General features: G+C 38.0%; 1 protein-coding gene across 2 annotated transcripts; it reads right to left on the reverse strand.

Moving 5' to 3' along the window:
- Positions 1 to 12,920: 12,920 nt before the first annotated feature.
- On the reverse strand, positions 12,921 to 20,650 carry znf740b (zinc finger protein 740b). Of its 2 annotated transcripts, XM_065285309.1 has the most exons (7): positions 20,523 to 20,650; positions 19,265 to 19,417; positions 17,567 to 17,788; positions 17,144 to 17,278; positions 16,900 to 17,029; positions 16,577 to 16,695; positions 12,921 to 14,196 (listed from the first exon to the last, which is right to left on the reverse strand). In XM_065285309.1, the coding sequence occupies exons 2-7, from the start codon at positions 19,307 to 19,309 to the stop codon at positions 14,026 to 14,028; spliced, it is 822 nt and encodes a 273-aa protein (XP_065141381.1). In that variant the 5' UTR covers positions 19,310 to 19,417; positions 20,523 to 20,650; the 3' UTR covers positions 12,921 to 14,025. The 2 variants fall into 2 exon arrangements, with proteins under 2 accessions (XP_065141381.1, XP_065141382.1); XM_065285310.2 differs by lacking the exon at positions 19,265 to 19,417 and having other exon boundaries at positions 20,523 to 20,635.
- Positions 20,651 to 20,662: the final 12 nt, after the last annotated feature.

Here is a 20,662-nt window from a genome sequence, read left to right on the forward strand (position 1 = left end):
ATCGCCCTTTAGTACACAATGTAACTACAGAAGAGTCAAGTTTTAAATAGGAAAAATATCAAAACTCTTTGGTTATTTTTTAGCGTGATGCTAATGGTCTAATCTGATTCAATGGCTAAGCTATGCTAAAAGGGGTAGCGCCAGACCTGGAGATCCCTTTAAGATAGTATCATTTAATTGGAGAACCAAAGGTAAAAGTGTATAAGCAGAGTCTATCATCTATCGTATCTTACTATGCAGAAGTAGGTTAAACACCGCAAAAAGTATAAATACTGTCTCTGTGCTATTTGTTTGAGCAAGTGAGGTGTAAAATACTTGGAAAAACCAATCCATTAGATTTTCCATTTAACTCGGTTCAATCCCAACCAACCATCTAAAGCCAACCAGTCAAACCCTGACACCCTGGTTCAAGCATTCCAGCCAGCCCAACATAGCTACATTGGCTCGCCCAACGCCATGAATTTAACACAGGGACAAGAAGAGTGTCGAAAAAGTCTGTTTGAATGCGGATTACTTTTGCTCATCCATTCGGTGACCATAGTAACACAGAAATTACTCCCGTAAACCTCTTCTGCATCCTAATAGACCTGAAGAAAGCATCCTGCCCTTACTGACAACACGTTCGACCCTAGTTTTCTTCGAAAGACCGCTCTGCTTATGACCTGCAGCAATCCCTGGTTCGAAAAGCATATCCTTTAACATCTGTATGTAGGGTGCAATAATGGTTGTGGATGATGATGTCAACGTTCTCCCCAGCAAAACAGAGATGGGGTCAAATCTGACCCCTTATTTTCTTGCTACGCCTGCTGCACCGATGGCCTTTCAACTGGATAATCCTGCATCACCTATAGGCAGTAAATGACAGCCTTTCATCGCTTATAATTATGGTGGCACAGCTGTAAAAAGGCAAAAAGGTAATTTATATTAATTACAGAGGAATGAGTATAATAGCGTAAAACAGTGCGGTTTGACACGCTGTACAAAACATGCAGTAAAGCTGTCACAGGCATGTGGACAGGAGGCCCGTAATTGATGCTTAAAGCTGGGTGTGTGTCTGCAGTTGCGGCAGTCTATAAATTATCATCATCTACAAGCTAACAGAGTCTGTGTCACTGTCTAAGTATCGCACCTTTGCTCCAACAACCTCTGACACGCTCGCACGCTGAATGCTTTAATGCGACCGTATGCGTGCTCTACTGAGGACTCGAAATCAAATGCTTTGCATGCGAGAATGCTCATTCATATCAAAATAGCGGGTGTGTTTTGTATTCATTGTGCGTGCAGCCCAATGCTGAAGCTGAGCAAACAGCATGGCTGCGATAAATGGCCTGCATTTGGTATAGGCAAATACAGGCGGTCCAAATTCATCAAGGACCATAGAAAGTGGAATCCATGCACAACAAGGTTGAGATAAGAGTGGAAACTACGCACGCCTGTTATGCCGAATTTTGACCTCCTGCCAGATACGACTGCACTCATTCAGACTCCTGAATGATGAGCCAACAACTAAACCCAACCACACTGGGGAATAAGTGGAGTCATAATCGGGCAAACAGTCATTTTTCGACACACCACACGGGTCCCTAGGCTAGCACGGACGCTAGCGGAAACGCCTCGTGTGACTTGATGTTTTATGGCGCCTCTTTCTCTCGCAGGGCTTGTTTATGGATTCCCGTCCAATAGAAAATCATTTCACATCGGAGGCAAAAGCAGCCAAAACCAACAGCAATGCCACGACTTGTGCTGATCCAGCAGTATTTCAACAAGCTATTCTATCGTGTGTAATAACAACGTCGTCTTTGCAGTATTTCATTTAGAGCCGCGTTGAAGTTATTCGTCTCCTGAAATCGTCAGAAGCAGTCACTTTTGCAGGTTTAAAATCCTTAAACGTAAACTTCACAGGTGTACGAGTACACTTAGGAAATCCTTGAGATAAATCTCATATATGGACTGCTAAAGACCGGCTAAAAGTACGGCTTTAAAACTTGGATCCCGTTCGCATTTAAGCTATGTGCGATTTCAATATTTACACAAGCGCACATTAAGCGTTTCAAATGTGCCATTCAGAAAGGCTAAGATGTTATTGCTTTGGCCGGACCTCCGCGCAAGAGTATAGGCTACCTTATTTTCATATCGCATGACGGAAAGTTTAAAAACACATAAATTTAAGCGAAGGCATGCTACATTTATCAGCCAGGCTGTTGGAAATGTCTACAACTGTTTAGACGTTTCTATTTTAGATTTGCCTGCGCTATTTGTCACCGAACCTGGCCGCGGCCCCCTGTTGAAAACGAGGCCTGTCGATTTGAACCAAAGATGTTTGCTGAGTACAAAACGCGGTAAGCAGCAGCCTGTTGACATTTTTAAAGAGGGGGCCCTTCTTTCCTGCCCCATGATTTAGATGGAGACTCAAATCCCCTAAGATCCCAAAGTCCGTCCTGCTGCGTTACAGCTGTACACGCAAACCAACAAACACGCTGTCTTTCTTAGTTGTGAATGTTCATGCGTGTAGAACATCTGGTCAGCAGCCTTGCTCGAACTAAGCACCATGGCCCAGCTCAAACAAACCACGAGTCATTTTTTCGTACGTTAAATCATTAATTTATGTCGTCATGTTACGAAGAAGCATTTGAGGTTTTAAATGGGCCGAATGTGTTTGAGTGTCGTGATCTGAAATAATCTTAACGGAGTCGGTGATTAAACCAGTGATGTAATTGTTGAGCGTTATGTAGCCATAACTCACTTTTGCCGTGGACACTCAATGTCACGCACAGCAATGGTAGCAATTAAGCTTTACGACATTTTTCTTTTTCTGGTGTTAGGGGATGCGTGTATTCGTCTTCTGTGGTCATGTTTGGTCTTGTTTCGCACAAATTTTCACTTTGATTTTCACCCATTATGGGTTTACAAATGAATCGTTGGGTAACCAGATCAAGACGAGCAGGATTTTTTGCACGCTTTAGCTCTAAGTGCTCAGCTTTCCCCTCCCTCGACCACTCTCTCTCTCTCTCTCTTTCTCCCTCCTTCATATATACTTTCATTCCCCCCTCACCCTCACGGATTCCCCATCTGCACCACAGCGCCCGTTAACAGACGCTGGCCTGACAGATTTACCGCCGCCGTCCCACCATTGGCTGCCAGCATGACAGAGTTGATTTAATGCTCGCCTCTGATTGGTCCGGGGGTGACAGGCGAATTTATGGCCGCGCTGTGATTCGACGCTGGCTGTCTTTGATGTGAGTTACCGCTCTGTTGCTTATGGGACACAGAAACGGTGTCAGGTTTCAATCGTAAAATCCTCTCCCCAAGGGAAGGTGCACGGAGTGCTCAACATTCCTGACGTCAGAGAGCAAGAAGGAAGGAGAGAGAGAAAGAGGCAGAGAGATGATTTGTAGCCGCAGTCATTTTCACTCACTCAGGCCTGCTTCTGTTTCTTTGTGGAATGCATTTGCTATCAAACTCAAAAATAACATCCTGCTCCATGATTTTGGACGGGCAGGATCATCTCAATCGACAGTCCAATAGAAAAGTAAATAGTGTTTTCGAGCTCCTGTCATCACCGTGTCCTATTTGATGTTTACTTTGTGGCCTGCCAATAATAACCACATACATGTTTTAATTCTAGGGGTTCTGCTAAACAATGGAGCATTAAATGTTTTCTTTATCCTCAGTTTACTACCCTTCGAGTAATATAGCCGACTAACAGACTGAAATTTGCTTTTGCAAAACTCTACGCTAGAGTTTATTTCTTACTCAAAAAACCAAACCACAAATCTCAATCACAATCTGATTCCAAGACATGGGCCTCCCTACGTCTATGCGAATGTTTTACCGATGTTATCGTCCACCAGGTGACAATGTCGTAAGGATGATCTGAAGTATGATTCATATCTATACCACAGATGTTATCCGGGGACTTATGCACTAAAGTATCACATTAAGTTTTGATGATTATTTAAGCAAACACCATTAATTATGCCATTAAAACCGAGTTGTGCAACAATATGTGCAGTTAAACCGCTAATATGTAACAAATGCTGTTACTGTAGCTCAACTTGTAAAGCATGTCACTAGCAACTCCAAGGTCATGGGTTTGATTACCAAAGAACACAGAAACTAATGGAAACCTTGCACTGAATGTTGCTTTGAATCCAAAGCGTCTGCTAAATGAATACTTTGATGGCAACATATTGTTTCCATGCTGAAAGTTTCTTTGGCAGTCAAATCGATGCAGTATAGTCAGAAAAACCACATGCACCCACAAGAAAACAAAATACTTAAGTTTATTTGAAGTATTTATCATAGTAAACTGTACTACACTATACTATATTGTTTTGTAGTATTGACTATTGATAAACTGTACACTAAAATGATGTGGTTGGGTCAAGTGCAGTATGAATAAACCAAACCATTGGGTTAAAATTAAACCAGAATACTATAGAGTACTTTACCATAGTAAGATTTGAAACCACTATAGTATTTAGGAATTTTACTATAGTAAACTACAGCATTTTGTCATTTGGACACAGGTTCATTAAATACTGTACTTAACCAGGTTTAACTACAAAAACAATGGTTAAACTAATTTGGGGTAACCAGGGTTAACTCTTGTTGCCATGTCTTTTGTTTATTTTGCAGTAAAACCATAGTTAGTTTGCATAAGGGTATAGTTACCATATGCAGCATAATCCGGTTATATGTTAGAAGAGACCCTAACGAAAAATAACCATGGTTTATCTACAGGTAAAACCAAAAAATCATGGTACTCCCTTACGAAAATTAACCATGGTTTTACTACAGTTAAAAAAAATGATTACTGTAGTAAAACCATGGTAACCACAAAATAACCATGGTTTTGACAACCATGGTTTTCAAAAACTATAGTTAAACCATGGTTAGTGCAGTAAAACCATGGTTTTGCTGATAGTAATAAAGACACCAAAAAAGTAACCAATACACCAAAAAACATGGTTACTACACTTTTACCAAGGTTAACACAAAATAACCATGGATTAGCGAGCATGATTTTCAAAAACCATAGATAAACCATAGTTACTGTAGTAAAACCAATAGTAATCAATAGTAATCAATAAACCAAAAAAACATGGTTACTACACTTTTGCCACATTAATTTTCGTAAGGGGAAAATAAATGCTTATGTCCAAAAATTCCACAGTGTGCAGTAAGTATATTTCTTCTCAAATAATTGTTAAAAAACCCACGAGAAAGGATCAGCCGGCAGTTTTTAAAGATAAATGGCGGCACGCAATTACTTCATTGTCACATAAATCTTTACTTTATCTCTTCATCGGCGCGCGTCTTCGCGTGTACTCTGAGTGGGTGTGTACGCGCGTGTCACTTGCACTATCTACCTCACGAGACTCCATATTCCTTTGAAAGACGAGAACGTATCACAGTGTCCGTGGAAATTTCCCTGAGATGATCAAAAGCAGGTTTGCGGAGTTATCTCTGCCATTAATTTCCCCTTGTACATTGATGCCTTGCAGGTATTCAGTAAATCACAACTTGAGTCTTTAAAGCAATAAGGCCGCAATAAGCCAAATGGGCTTATATTGCTTTTAAAAGCGGCTATAAACCTGACAAAGTTTCATACAAACAGAGAAACAATGATAATATGATCATTAATATGATATTAATGATAATGATATTGTAATTATTATGTTATATTCTTCCGCCAATCAAGGTAGTTCCTCAGAAACATTCGCGTTCAATGGTTGCCATGCAACACACGCGCAGTGGCGCAGTAATACTGCGGTCCCAGGTTCATGCTGCATTCGACAATTACGTACTTTTATACTATAAATGCGAAAAACAGCATGGGAAATGAATAGTAGATGTCAGAAATCTCAGTGTTAAAAAAACTGAGCTAGAGGTAGTGCTTTTATGTACCAAAAATGTATTCCCTGTGGTTAAATTGTACCTGTTTTAACTACACAAACAAGTACATTTTTTATGGTTGTTGTTAATGCATCATAAGTGAATAATCGTATGACTCACTTGATATTAAAAACATGAATGTACTATGTACAGAATGTTCCATACCCTGTACAAATGTATTTTTTACAGTCAACAACTTTTATTTTGACTAGTGATGAGTTGCTGTAACTTATAAAATAAAGTTGAATTTGCTGAACTTATTTTAACTTTATTTTATAAGTTACAACAACTCATATTCAAGATTAAAAATAAAAGTTTAAATGACTTGTACACTTGAAAATCTGATGTGTAAATGCTATAATTTGGTCCCCAGTGCTTGTATCAACCCAGATCAACCCAGTAACTTCGTTTTGGTAAACCATTCTCTGCAGGCATGTGAAAAAATAGGTAATTGAAATTTGGCTCCCCTTGTGATGTCAGAAGGGGATCTTATTACAGTAATCCCACCCCTTAATCTGCACTATTCAACCACGACAATGCCATTTAGTGCAGAGATCAGCTCATTTGCATTTTAAAGGACACACCCAAAAATGGCACATTTTAACTCACATCTACAAAGTGGCAATTTAAACATAAATTATATGGTATTTTTAACTAAAACTTCCCATACACACACTCTGGGAACACCAAAGATTTATTTTACATCTTAAGAAAGTCTTGTGAAATGTCCCCTTTAAGTGCAAAACATTTTTTACAGTGCACACATAGGCCTACTATACAGACCGTATTTATTTGATAATAATTAGGTAATTTATTTAATCCGTAGTTAATTCCGCAGTCACAGTAGACTACACTTATGTCTACAATATGTGGTGTTGGCTCGACCAATCATAATCAAGAATCTGATTGTTCCGTTTATTAAAGAAATCATAACCCTGTTTGCTGTTCATCAGACCATTTTTTTACCAATTGTCCCTATCTTGCTCCCCCTCAGATTAGCAGGGCTACATATGACTCATATCTCTTCAAAGTACTTTGAACTGTCTCATATAAATCAATGTATCGTAAAGCTGATCAATAGCAGCTGACTGCCAAAGTCACTTTGGCCTACCGTCTATTCGTTCTCTCATCTCCTTAAACGCTCTCTTCTCATCCATCTATATCCCTTATATCTACATCAGCCACGCACAGCTTACATGTTGGAGATGGCGAGCGCAAACCTACTGAAACAGCTGTGACCCGTGATAATTTCTAAGGGTAAATAGCGAGGCCGAAGCCGTCCGTCAGAAGCTCAAGGATTCGTAAGACGTGCACCTCCACCTTACCCCTCGCTTCACCTTGCTTGTTCATGTGGAAAATTGCAGTGGGAGGGCACGAGCACAAAATGAAGGCCCGCGAAGGCCTTCCCAACCTCACGCATAATTGCATAACATCTAAAGAGACGCATTAGGGTTTTTTAACATGCGTGCCAGCATGCGAGTCGCACCCGGGGTTCGTATCTCACTGCTGGAGGCATATTGCATGCTTGCAATTTCTGTTTTATGTTTCTTCCTGAACAAACAGGTGTCATAAATGTATCAGCGATTGAGACAGTGACACGAGCTGTTTATGGAAGGTCAGGGAGGAGGAAGTGTTTACACTTTGATTAGTTTAATCAATTTTTGTGTTGTATGCCGAAACGGTGGCTTGATTAAATTACAGCTGGGGCACGAAATCCCATGCATGCAGAATTATCCTTCACTTTCAAAACACCATAAGTTCAGGATTTCTTTTTATTGTCGAGCTTATTAGTCAATCATGAAGCAAAATTAATGTGCAAAAAAATAGCGATAAGTTACTATTGCATTAATATAAGAAATAAGAATTCCCAAGCACTGCTTCTCGATGGGAAAAGTATAAGATATATTATTTTCTGGTCAGCCAGCTACTTACGAATGTAGTATTTACAAAATAATATGGCAGTAGTTGTAGCCTAGCGGTTAAAGATCTTGGCTAGCGATACAAAGGCCACAGAAACACTTAAGTGTTGTAAATAACACAGCTAATAACACTTAAGTTTGATGCCTATGCTCTGCATTTGTGTTCGCATTTAAGTTAGCCTTTCTCATAACCTGTACGGAGGACCTTGGAATGCTCCTGTGACCCAGACTACATCATCCTCAGACCCCTTTATTCAAGAAGGGCCACCATTTAAGAGTGGTGACTCAAGTGGGAGTCAGGCCACGGGCTTCTCTAGGGAGACCTGAAGCGGCGATGTGGGACCCAACAAGCCACAGATTGATGGGGTGGCACGGGGCCACTGTATGTTAATGTATCTGTCGAGGGGAATGTGCCTCTGTCTAAGAGTGATTTTAACGCTCTCGGCAGGATGCCGAGGCATTCGTTCTGTCATCAGGAATGTGAATGACTCTTGAGCGAGATAAATCTTGACAATGAGGTGCTGGTCAACTGAGTCTGTCTCACCACTTTGGGTCCCCCCTCATAAAAAGAGTTTAGGGGTCGACAAAGGAATCTTCAGAGGAGGAAAGAGAAAATTAATTCCAATAACTGCTTTTGTGCACCTTTTTGGAATTGTTTTTCTATTTTGTCACTATCAACATTTTTATGATACATTTTTTTTTTAGCATGGTTAAAAGCAAAAGCAGTTAATTGGAATATGTCATGTATCAAACTATAATTAACTATGTTTTTAGCAACACACATTTATGTCATTAGTGTATTTTTATTGTTGTTTTCTTTTATTACTTCTAATAAAACAGAAAGAGAAATATGATGACATGTCATTTATCATCTTAACTTTCTATAAGAGCTGTAAATATGTTAAAACATGTTAAAAAAAACATCTTGTGTAACTGCATAAAAGTGTTTTGTTTTTCATATGAATATGCATGAGTTATTTGGACAGAAAAGTAGGTCAAAGAATTACAGTAGTTCCAATTCCCTGGTTTCCTGTCAGCAGTTGTTGACAGCATGTCTTCTTTGAGAGCACATTGTAAAATAACAGAGCTCCTTAATTAATCTTCATCAGGACAAAGTAAGGTCTGTTGTTAAGATATATATATATATATCTATCTATCCATACATCCCTCCATTCATTTATCTATCTATCTATGCATCTATCTATCTATTTATGCATCTATCCATTTATCTATGCATCTGTGCATCTATCCATCTTTGCATCTATCCATGCATCTATCCTTGTATCTATCCATCTTTGCATCTATCCAACGTCCATCCATCCATCCATCCATCTATCTATCTGTCTGTCTGTCTATGCATCTATCTATCCATCCATCCATCCATCCATCCATCCATCCATCCTTTATCTATCTATCTGTCTGTCTATGCATCCTTCCGTCTGTCTGTCTATGCATCCATCCATCCATCTATTCATCTGTCTATGCATCCATCCATGCATCCATCCATCCATCCACCTATCTATGCATCTATCCATCTTTGCATCTACAACGTCCATCCATCCATCTATCTATCTGTCTGTCTGTCTAAGCATCTATCTATCCATCCATCCATCCTTTATCTATCTATCTGTCTGTCTATGCATCCTTCCGTCCGTCTGTCTATGCATGTATCCATGCATCCATCCATCCACCCTTCCATCTATCTGTCTATGCATCTATCCATCCACCTATCCATCTGTGCATCTATTCATCTTTGCATCTATCCATGCATTAATCCATCTATGCATCTATCCATCTTTGCATCTATCCATCTATCTGTCTGTCTCTGCATCGATCCATCTATCTACATATCTATCCATGCATCCATCCATCCATCCATCCATCCATCTATGCATCTATCGATCTATTTATGCAGCTATCCATGTATCCATCCATCTACCTATCCATCTATCTATGCATCCATCCATCCATCTTTGCATCTAAGCATCTATCTATGCATCTATCTATGTATCTATCCATGCATCCATGCATCTATCCATGCATGCATCCATCTATCCATCCATCTAAGATAAATCTATACACACACACGCAACATTTCTGTGCAATACAATAATCGATTTTTATAATGACATCTGCCAATGCAAACAGATACCAATAGTTTTGCTTTTCACTTCTTGTTTCAAAATATTATCTCATTAAATCCTAGAATTGAACAAACAAATCTGCCGATGTTCAATAGTGAGAACAATGCTTTTACCTGCCGATACCGATTTTAAGCTGATATATCGGTGCATCCCTAATATATAACTGTTTGTACGTCTATATCTATCTAGTTGGGGCTTTTTACACAGATGTTTATGTGTTTTAAACTCAAAGTAATGCAACAGAATGCAGTCTCAAGATGCATTTCTTAAACTCCCCATACTTAAACAAGTATCTCCAAAACCACATATTCATTGCACAAATAAACAACAATGATAAGTTGCAACAGTCAAACAGTGCACGTCCACACAGAAAAACAATTACAACGGCCCATTACAGTGCATTTATACAGTAATGAAACCAAATATTCAATATCAGGTCATTGAAAACCCATAATGGTAGAGGATTACCTTTAGCAGGGTGTGTACCCACACTCATTAACCATTAGGTTAACCACCTCTAAAAAGCTACAACACTTTAATATTGCATTTCCATCATTTCTGGGGGTCTGCATGCATTAATCCATGGTCCATGCGTGCAGCTGTGTCTGGGGAGATTGAAATTTTAATGAAGATGGCTGCCTCGCTTGATGGGTACGGCAAACCTCTGCTTGGTTAAATATCACCGCTAATTAACACGTAAAGGTGCAGCGCTATGAGAATGACTGATGGCTCCAGAAATGCATGAAAGGGCTGATTAATCTATGAATTAAACATTACACAGTGCCGTACAAGCGGATTGACGTGAAAGAAACCCCATGTGATGGGTGTCAGGGGGCCACGGATGTAAAATAAAGACATTTTGAATTTAATCTATAGACTGTTTTGCTACACTGGTATATAAAGAACATATACAGGACATTCGTTTCCTAATGCAACTGCTTAAATTGTATGAATCTTGGATTTTGCAGATGTCTACATCTAAGAATCTCTTCTATTTCTTGGTTTTAAAAGCGAGTGTGTTAAGTGCACACAGCCCATGGGTGCTGTAAATCAGGTTTAGCAGTGGCACTGGAGAGGCTTTGGATGTCTGCAGCAACACAAAGGCACAGTCTTTGTCTGACTCTGTCTCCTTTAGCTGGCAAAGCTGCGTTTTCCCTTGCATCTCTTTTCTGTTGGAAATTTCAGATCTCAGTGGTATTAAACACTTTTTTCCAATACCAAGTCCTTTCCAGGCCATATTTCTACACTACAATGGCTGGTGATATATAGCCGCTACTATTGTGGGCTGTTATTTAAAGCGTTGACAAATATACAGCAGTAACCCAAGGTAAACTGTGGAAAATGTCGGTCTTCAAGAGTAATATATGAAACATGAGACGCGTGTAAAATAGCTTATGTATGTAAACAATACATTTTAGCTTATAGTAAGCTCTCTTTTACAATGCAAGTACTTAATCTGTTTTACACTGACTGCTTTTATTGCTCCTATTGCAGCAGTGCATGCTTTTGCTTAACGTAAATGAGTGTTTGTGACATTAGACATTACGATGGATCTCACAGTAGCTTTAGTGTAAAAAAATGCTCCCTAGCTGTCAATGGGATGGTACCCCTGGTATAACTTTGCACCTAAAGAGTTCATATTAGTACCAAATGTATACATATACGTACCTGAATAATACACATTGGGGACGGTTTTAAAGGGGACTGCCCCAGTGACAGCTCGGGACCATTTCATCTGACTATTTAAACAGCACATATGCTTGTATTTTAGGTTTTGCATTCTGATGACCTAAATAAAGAGCAAAAATTGTATTTTTTATGATTCAAGGCAAACTTAATATGCACATTTGTTAAAATCTGGTGGCTTATGCCACCTGCTGGCAAGCTTGGGTTTCTTGCAAAAATCAGTTTACATGTAATACATTTCACAGACTTTTATCCAAAATTGCTCACAGCACATTTAAAGTATACTACATATATTTTTTTCAGTGCATGTGTTCCTGTTGTCACTGGTACCTTTCAAAAAGGTCCTAATATGTACCATTTTGGGGTACCAGTGTATCTTTTAGGTACAAAAGTGTACTTTTTGAAAAGTACCACCCCAGTGACAACTTTGGTACCTTCTTGTACCTTTTTCCTTTATTTTAGAGTGTGGGAATCAAATCCCTAATGTGCCTTTTTAACACTCTACCAACTGAGTTACAAGAAAACAGAGATGAGAAACAAATTTCTGTAATAAACAAACCCTTAATACAGGGTTCCCACACCTTAGTTAACTTCAAATTCAAGGACCTTTCAAGGACTTTCCAGGTCCAATACCCTCAAATTCAAAGACTACATGTGGGGACACATTTCACGTAAGTGCAAGGTTACATTGTGTAACCTTTTAAGATACATTGTTACAGTTCCCTTTTGAGGGAACTCGCGCTGCGTCACTGCGGTGGCCCTTTGGGGACGCCTCCAGGGGTAAGTGCGTCTGAATATGTATATCAAATTCAACCAATGGTGAGGCTTAACGACAAAGACAGGGTGACGTGCAAGACAGGAAGTATATCGCTATCTGAAATATTGGCAAAGACGGCATTAAAGGGACGCAGGAAGTATGGCAAGGGAGACGCAGCGTCTCGTTCCCTTCTCAGGGAACAACAGTAACATACGTAACCCGAGACGGTTTAGCATGTGTCCTTAAAAGTCTAGAAATTGTATGATATTATCCTGCACTACACAGGGAATAATATGGATTTTTTTTTCAGAAAACTTCTTGCATAAAATAGATTCAAGCACTTTCTATGTATCTATGTATGTATATTTTTAAAAACTTTCCAGGGCCTTGAATTTTTTCCACCAGATTCACAAACTTTCATGGATTTCAAGGACCCGTGGGAACTCTGTTAATAACTTGTTAGTTAAAAAGAAGGCATTTTTTTTAGAAAAGAAAATTTATTTTCAATTTGAGGTCCTATGCCTTCACTCTCTACATGGCGCCTATCAGGATAAGAATGAACTTTAGTTGTTTGTGAACAGTAAAAAATACCAAACAATTAATTATTTCTTAAAGAAAAAAGGAACATTTTCACTTTAAAAACATTAACAATGACTTATTTACAATATGCATTTAACAAAAGGAACATGCACACGTACATAAAAAAAACAACACAAGGAAACCACTACAATAAACAGTGGCAGCAGTCTAGTCCAGCTACAGTTTCTACTTAAATTATTTGAAATGCTGAAAAAATATATTAACTCAAGTTCAGCAGTGAAAAACTGCACAGGTCTGTGTTCAAGGGTAATATGAAATTTAAGACCTATGTGAAAACAAGCAGTTTTTATATAGTCGTTGTCTCTCTATGAACCCGTTAAAAGGTTTTTAATGCAATTCTTGGCTCGGCTTCATCTTTTCAGACACTGAGATGCCAACAGAATTGCCACATCATACGGTCTCGAAATGTCTAATTCACTTTCTAATACTCAATGAAAATTCAGTGTTCATTTTGACCGAAAGGCTAACATCGAAAGCTTGACAAATGTGCAGGCTTGGCATCATGATCTCTCCTTTGGATGAATTTATGATGTTTCAGACGTTTCTTAAATCTTTTTAACCAGTGTAAAGCTGTCAATGGTCACAAGCTTTTGTCACATTATTTTATGAGAATACACTCTTGAAATAGCAATGATTCATTGATGAGTGCATCAAGAATCTCATAATTTGTCTACTGTAACGTGTTGGAGCAATGTATAAGATTGCTCAATCTGTTCACAGGCTGAAAAGCGCACAACAGCGCAAGTTTACCCAAACTACAAACCTCCACGGGAACAATAGGAAGTCATTATCTAGCCATTATTGCCTGGACCATATAAAGGAATAAACTGCTTGCTGATGACAGTACCATCTACAATAATTAAAAATACAAAATACGATGTTTCCCAGTGTAACAGTATAAAAGATTTCACTGTTGGTGAGTCATTAAAGAGTTCAGAGGCTCGTGGTGCCGGACTGTATGATTGGCCACAGTCCGTTCTGTTTGCTGGGGAGAAGTTTGTATGAGCGATCAGCAGGTCCGTCACACTGCCAGCCGGCTGTTGTTTGTCTGCAGTGGGCTCCATGAAGACGTGTGCTGGGAGGGGTCCTGAGAAAACGGCCGCACCTCGCAACACGGCTGGTTCTCCTCTTTTGGGACGCCCACGGCACACAAACGTCGATGTCGAAGTAACCGGTCGGTTCTGGAAAAGTTCTGCATGACAGAAGGAGTTCGGATGATTACGTACGGAAGAGGTTCGTTCGGACGTGATCTGTCGATCTGATCGTACGTATTTTACATGATGGCTAATTCGTATAGATTCATAGGACCAACTGAAACCCCTAATAGGTTGACTGAACTCATTAGATTGAGTAAACTCGTTCCCTCAATTCAATTTAGCAATGGGTCTCCCAAAAACTTATATATTTAAGTTCACTTAATTTGGTGGCCACATAGACTGAACTTAATTTGTTAAATTCAACAAATTTGGAGTTTGTACAGTGCACTTAAACAATTAAATTCACTTGATGTTCATAAAGACTCGTCTTTTAACTTTATATGACAAGGTGTTATGAAATGTATTCAGGTCTGACTCTATGTCAATCAACTTAATTTTTCACATTTTCGCAATGGAAAGAGTGTAACACTAAATTTTTTTAATCAACAACAAACATATTATTTATGTTTATATGTCCCATCAAGTTGTTATTCTTTTATCAAAATTAAATCAATCAAAATTTTCAGGTACAAGGGATTATGGGTATTCCTCAGGCTCACAGCATTTTGATCTGATCATTTTAAGTTAATTGCACTTGAATTTGTAAGCGTATGGTTTTTGTAAGTAAATAAGTTAAATGAACAAACATAGTTAAGTTATGGATCCAAAATGCAAAATTAACTGGGCTTTCAATGTAGGTATTGTACGATTTGCTTTCACCCATGTGATGTTGCCGTTAGGGGTGGGGTATCATAATTAATTTTGACTAATAATCGTATATTTTTGTATTTATTTATGAACTTATTCGACTTTAATTCATCCAAGAGATCAGGGTGGTATGACCACTGTAAAAATTCCTTGTTTCACTTTAAATGTTTAAATTTAAACAACTTGAATTAATTTAAACTTTGTTGACTAGTTGGTATAAATTAAAAAAATAAAGTTTTTCAGAACTTATACCTATTCAACTTTATTTTTTGAATTTATACCAACTCCTCACCAAGTAACATTTACATTTAGCAGACGCTTTTTAGTCTAAAAGTCTAACACAGTATACACAGTCAAGGGTTAGTATATATATATATATTTTTTTTTTTTTTTTTTTTTTGACAGAATGTAAAGATAAAGATAGAAAAAAGAAAAGATATTATCAAATTGAAATAATTTTTTACAGTGCAGTAGTCATCACGTGGCATTTTACTTTTAATATGTGTAATCAATATGGCGTTGATAAAATTATTTAGGGTGTGTTTAACATTGTCAAATTTACATAAAAAATTAAAGCCAAAGTCTATAATTATGGCAGCACTAATGTCACAAAAATAATTGAAAAATTTGATTTTTAAAGAAAAATGGTTTCTGCAGGTTTCACCAAGTCAAATTTAAGACTTTTTAAGACCTTTTTAAGACCATTATGAGTGAAATTTAAGACCAACGCGACACAATGATCTCAGAAATTCTCAAAACATTATATTTTTTATTTTTATTATATCATTACATTTTTTTTTTTTGACAAATAAAATCCACTAATATGGGAAGATCAGTATGGTCAGCTGATGATAAGTGCCTTGTTAACATGTTTTACAATTTCTCCACCCATATGTTATATGCATAAATATGCACTATATATCGCCATCACATTTATTCGTCTCTCTAATTACACAATAATTAAATGAATTTTATTTTTTGCGGACAAATCTTTTCGGGAATAAACGGAGACAAGAAATTTAAGACTTGGGTTAATTAAATTTAAGACCTAGGATGAAAATCTGGCCCTTTTTAAGACTTTTTATGGCCTTAAATTTAACTTTCTGAATTTTAGACTTTTTAAGACCCCGCGGGAACCCTGTTTCCAAATAACATTTCAAACATCTTCCTGTCTTTTATTGGTTGTCAACCAAGGAAATCAGCATATAAGTGACCCTGCCTTTGAAAACCCAGATATTTATCCAAGTTATTTTATTTGTCCTTTACCGTTTTCTAGAAAAAAATCATCCTACATTTGATTTTTCAAAGACAAAGAACATATTGTGCAATTATTATTTTAATTGTGTAATATTTTGTAATATAATTGACTGAGTGAATTTTTTTTCAAAATAATAAAAATGTATTAAAATAAAACTTAAAACTCTTATAAATTGATTATGAAACTTCAACCTGGATTTTACAGACACGGTCAAATACGGTAAGTTTAATAGCGTCCGAATATTAAACTTGGATATGAGAATCCATTTTAACTTTGAAAAACTTGACAGTCAAAAAAACGATTTTGTCTTAATATCATACACAAAAATGGGATACACCTTGAAATACTATTAAAAGTGTCAAAAACACAAATAAAATACATGTGGTAAGTGTAAAAGTGTTGTATATCACCTGTTGACAGCGGTCACACTGATATGGCTTCTCGCCGCTGTGAACACGCTTGTGTCTCTCCAGGTGATAGCGCTGAATAAACCTCATGTCACACATATCACATCCGAAAGGCTTCTCCCCTAAACACAAATTGAAGCATATATTTTCAATTATAGGCTGGCTAGGTCAGCGGACAAAACCCATAAATAAGTCATATATACAGAAAATGAGATGAGGGACACGTGTTACACTTCAACCTGAGTGTGTGCTTAACCACATAGCCATAGCACTATAAACTAAAAAAAAGATATATCAAAATAGACAACGAAAGGTTCATGGCATACCCGTATGGGTGAGAATATGTCGTTTCAGATGGTAACTGCTGCGAAAAGCGCTATAGCAGTGTTCACAGATGAAGTTCTTCTGAACTTGAGAGCTGAGCAAGTTATCGTCGCTAACATCAGGCATCTCCATCTACACATACACACAAGATAACAAAGCACATGCGTTCTGTCAGGACATTAATATATAAAGCAAATGTTATTACCAGGCCAACTCGCAGGGTAATAGATCAAACAGAATGCTTGCCTGGGGTTTATCTCGCATTTTGGAGGGAAGTCCCGACTTCCTGTTCTTCTTCTTTGGCTGGACGTTCTGGCTGGCTTGCATGTCTTTTACATCCAAGAGCCGTGACGAGTGAAAGTCTCCATCCTTGCGGATAAGCTGTTCGAAAACAGGGAAATATAGGTCACTGAATTATTTTACAAATACTTCACTGTGATATGTACACGTCCCGACCACAAGGTTTCAGACCACAGAAATCCCTAGTATTTCAAGAGTTTTGATATTCACGGAAAGTGAACAAAAGAAATCCCACTTTCCCACAAAAGTGGGCAATGAATTCAGACATGGACTTGATCGATTTCAGTCAAAACTGCTCTTTGATCCCTAAAATAAACCAAGTGTGAACACTACTACATGTCTGCTTGTGATCATTGTCTTTTTCCTTACCAGTGGTGGGCAGCTGACCCCTGAAGGTAACACCATGTGGCTATGTTGGTTCTGGGTCTCCTGGTTATGGTTTTGGTTGTGAGTATTGTTGTGATTGTGGCTGTGATTGTTTTCTCTTGGTCCTTGGCCCAGATGAGAGCCCATCTTCTTGTGGTTGGGCATGGAGCCGGCCTGCATGAGCGCCATGCTGGACAGCACCGCTTCACAGCCCAACAACCCAGCCTGCATACAAGCACAACAATAAACATACAGCATTTATTACAAGTAAACCAACAGTGCTATCCAAACTTTTTTGCCGACCACTAATCGGATGGTTTTGGGATTCAACTTTAAATTTGGGTCATAAATGACAGGCAAGATTTGCCAGGACAAATATGCGATTTTTTAGGAATACCACAAATGAAACGACAGGAATCACTAAGAAAATAAGAAATGTGTATGTCACAACCCTTGTCTTTTAAAGGAACAGTTCACCCAAAAATAAAAAATTAGCATATTCTCATCCTCAAGCCATCCTTGGTGTCTGTGACTTTCTTCTTTCTGCCGAACAGAGTGGGAGTTATAATAAATAACATCCTGGCTCTTTTCAGCTTTGCAATGGCATTAGATAGTGCCCCATTTTAAAATCTCCAGAAAGTGCACCTATCCAATAAAAACTAATTCATACAGGGGTGGTTTCCCGGACAGGGATTAGCTTAAGCCAGGACTAGACCTTAGATTAATTAGGAAATATAACTAGTTTTAACAAACATGCCTTAAAAACATTACAAAAGGCACTGATGTATTTTAAGATATGTCAATGCAAGTTGTTTTCAATTTGACCAGCTCATACATTTATTTTAGTCTAGGACTAGTCTAATCCCTTTTTTCGGGAAACCGCCCCACAGTTATTAAATATCCTCCAAGGGGAAGTTAAGTAAGGGGTTTTGCAGGGTAACATTCATATTTTAAGCATTATAAACTACGACTCTGACCCAACACTCCAAAAAATGTCTGGGTTGTTTTTAACCCATGCTGGGTAAATATTGGACAGAACATACCGCTGGGTTCAAATTTACCCAATGCTGGGTGGTTTTAACCCAAATGTCGGGTTATTATATCCCATGGCTGTGTAACCACATGCCAACATTGGGTCATTTTTAACTCAGTATGTGTTCTGTCCAATATTTACCTAGCATGGGTTAAAAACAACCCAGACATTTTTAAAGCGAACGTTAAAAAAACATTGCGTCACTTCAGAAGACATTTATCAACTATATAAATTAGTATTTTGTAAATAGATGCGCTTTTTGGAGCTTTAAAAATGGGGCACTGTCCAATGCCATTATAAAAACAACCACGATATTAAATTAGTCGGATTGTGTTCCCTGAAAGAAGAAAGTTATATGCACCTAGGATGGCTAGGTGAAATATATATATATATATAATATGGGCTAATTTTCTCTTTTTTGGGGGTTAACTATTCATTTAACGTCAGAAAACTTGGAAGCAGGGCTACTCGTTAAAAGTCTCAAAGTGCTGTCTCTCATGGTGTTACTAGTAAAATTGCTTACATTAGTTTAATACAGTAAAAAGGATGGATGAAGGAAATGACTTATAATTCGTTAAAACACAATATAGTCAAAAGAAAGTAAAATGGAAATGTTAAACAACTAATGTAGACAAATGCGAACAAAAGAGGAAAAATGAAACACTGACCCATTTCATGTGCTCTCGTACTGAGTTGTTGGGAAGGTGTGACATCGCGGTGGTGAGAATGTGTGTGTGTGTGTTTTGGGGGACAGAGAACTTCGCTCTGGGCTGGATGAAAGTTTAGAGACCACACAAGCCCCAATCATCAGGGGCCCAAGCCTAGAAACAGAAGGGGTGGGACATAAAGCCAGGGTAATATCTATCTCTGTCTATGAAGTTGCCACATTTCCAGCTCACCACATGAAGACAAATCACAGCGTTTATTCGCTGGAATCATATATATTATATCTTTGTTGCCAAAACTCTGTTTGTGTAGGCCTAAAGGATTGGGTTTTCAAACCATACAGTAATTTCCAGGCGTCAAGAATTCCAAAATGTGGAAACAAACCCCATTCAAAACGGCAACTGAATGGAGTGAATTCTCACAGATCCTGAAATACATTCAAGCATTTACAACCTGTTGATTTTGGATTGTTATGGGAATCATTCCGGAATTTACAGGAATAGTAAAAACATTGTTATTTAAACCACCCCTCTCCTTTCTTCAATCCCTTTCTTTTGTCTGCTTGCACGTAACTTCTAAAGATCCTGTTGGTTTGATAAAAATAAAAAAATCATAGAAAACAGACAATTCAGAGTATGAAAACGAAGTAGGTGAAGTATATTAACTTAATAAATGAAATGAAATAAAATAAATCAAAAGGCTGTGGGTGACTACTGTATATTGTCAAACTTGAAAATGCTCTTCAACTTTTAAGTAGATTTGGATAAAAGCGCCTGCTAAAGAGATAAATGTAAATGTCAATATTGTGACATCATATAACATCAACTCTGCTGACTTCTTGGGGATTTGGCATCCAGTCAGTTTGTAAGGTACAGTTCACTTCAGCAGATACAAAATAAGATTGCATCAGACTTATCACAAAGCAAACAGTACTGAAGCAACTTTTGCAAGAAATAGATTCAGTCTATTTAATACCTTACCTTTGCAGCTTAAATGTGTTGACTGCGACACTGTATGCGTGCATATCAAAGAAAGCATTTAAAAGCAACGCAGTGCATTGAATTTAGAGCAGCTGAATCAAATAAATTAGCTTTTTTATCTAATATGCACGAATATTACTGATCTCAAACCCATTCATCACAACAGGGCGTGAGTTTACCGTCTATTTAACTCCACATTACAATGTCTTTTAATACTGTTAATATTGAGTATTGTGTATTATACTGTTATGGGCTGCATTAAAACATATTTTTGGTTTACCTTACTCTTCTTCTTTTACAGTAGAGGAATATTTTCCTGGCGGACTTGCAATGTTTTCAGTTTACAAACACAGGAAACGTTACCGGAAGTGCTCTCTTGGGAGAGCGCCTGTCACGTGATTGCCAGGTCAGGAACAAATT

Source organism: Paramisgurnus dabryanus, chromosome 21 (assembly GCF_030506205.2).
Source record: "Paramisgurnus dabryanus chromosome 21, PD_genome_1.1, whole genome shotgun sequence".
Lineage (NCBI taxonomy): Eukaryota > Metazoa > Chordata > Actinopteri > Cypriniformes > Cobitidae > Paramisgurnus > Paramisgurnus dabryanus.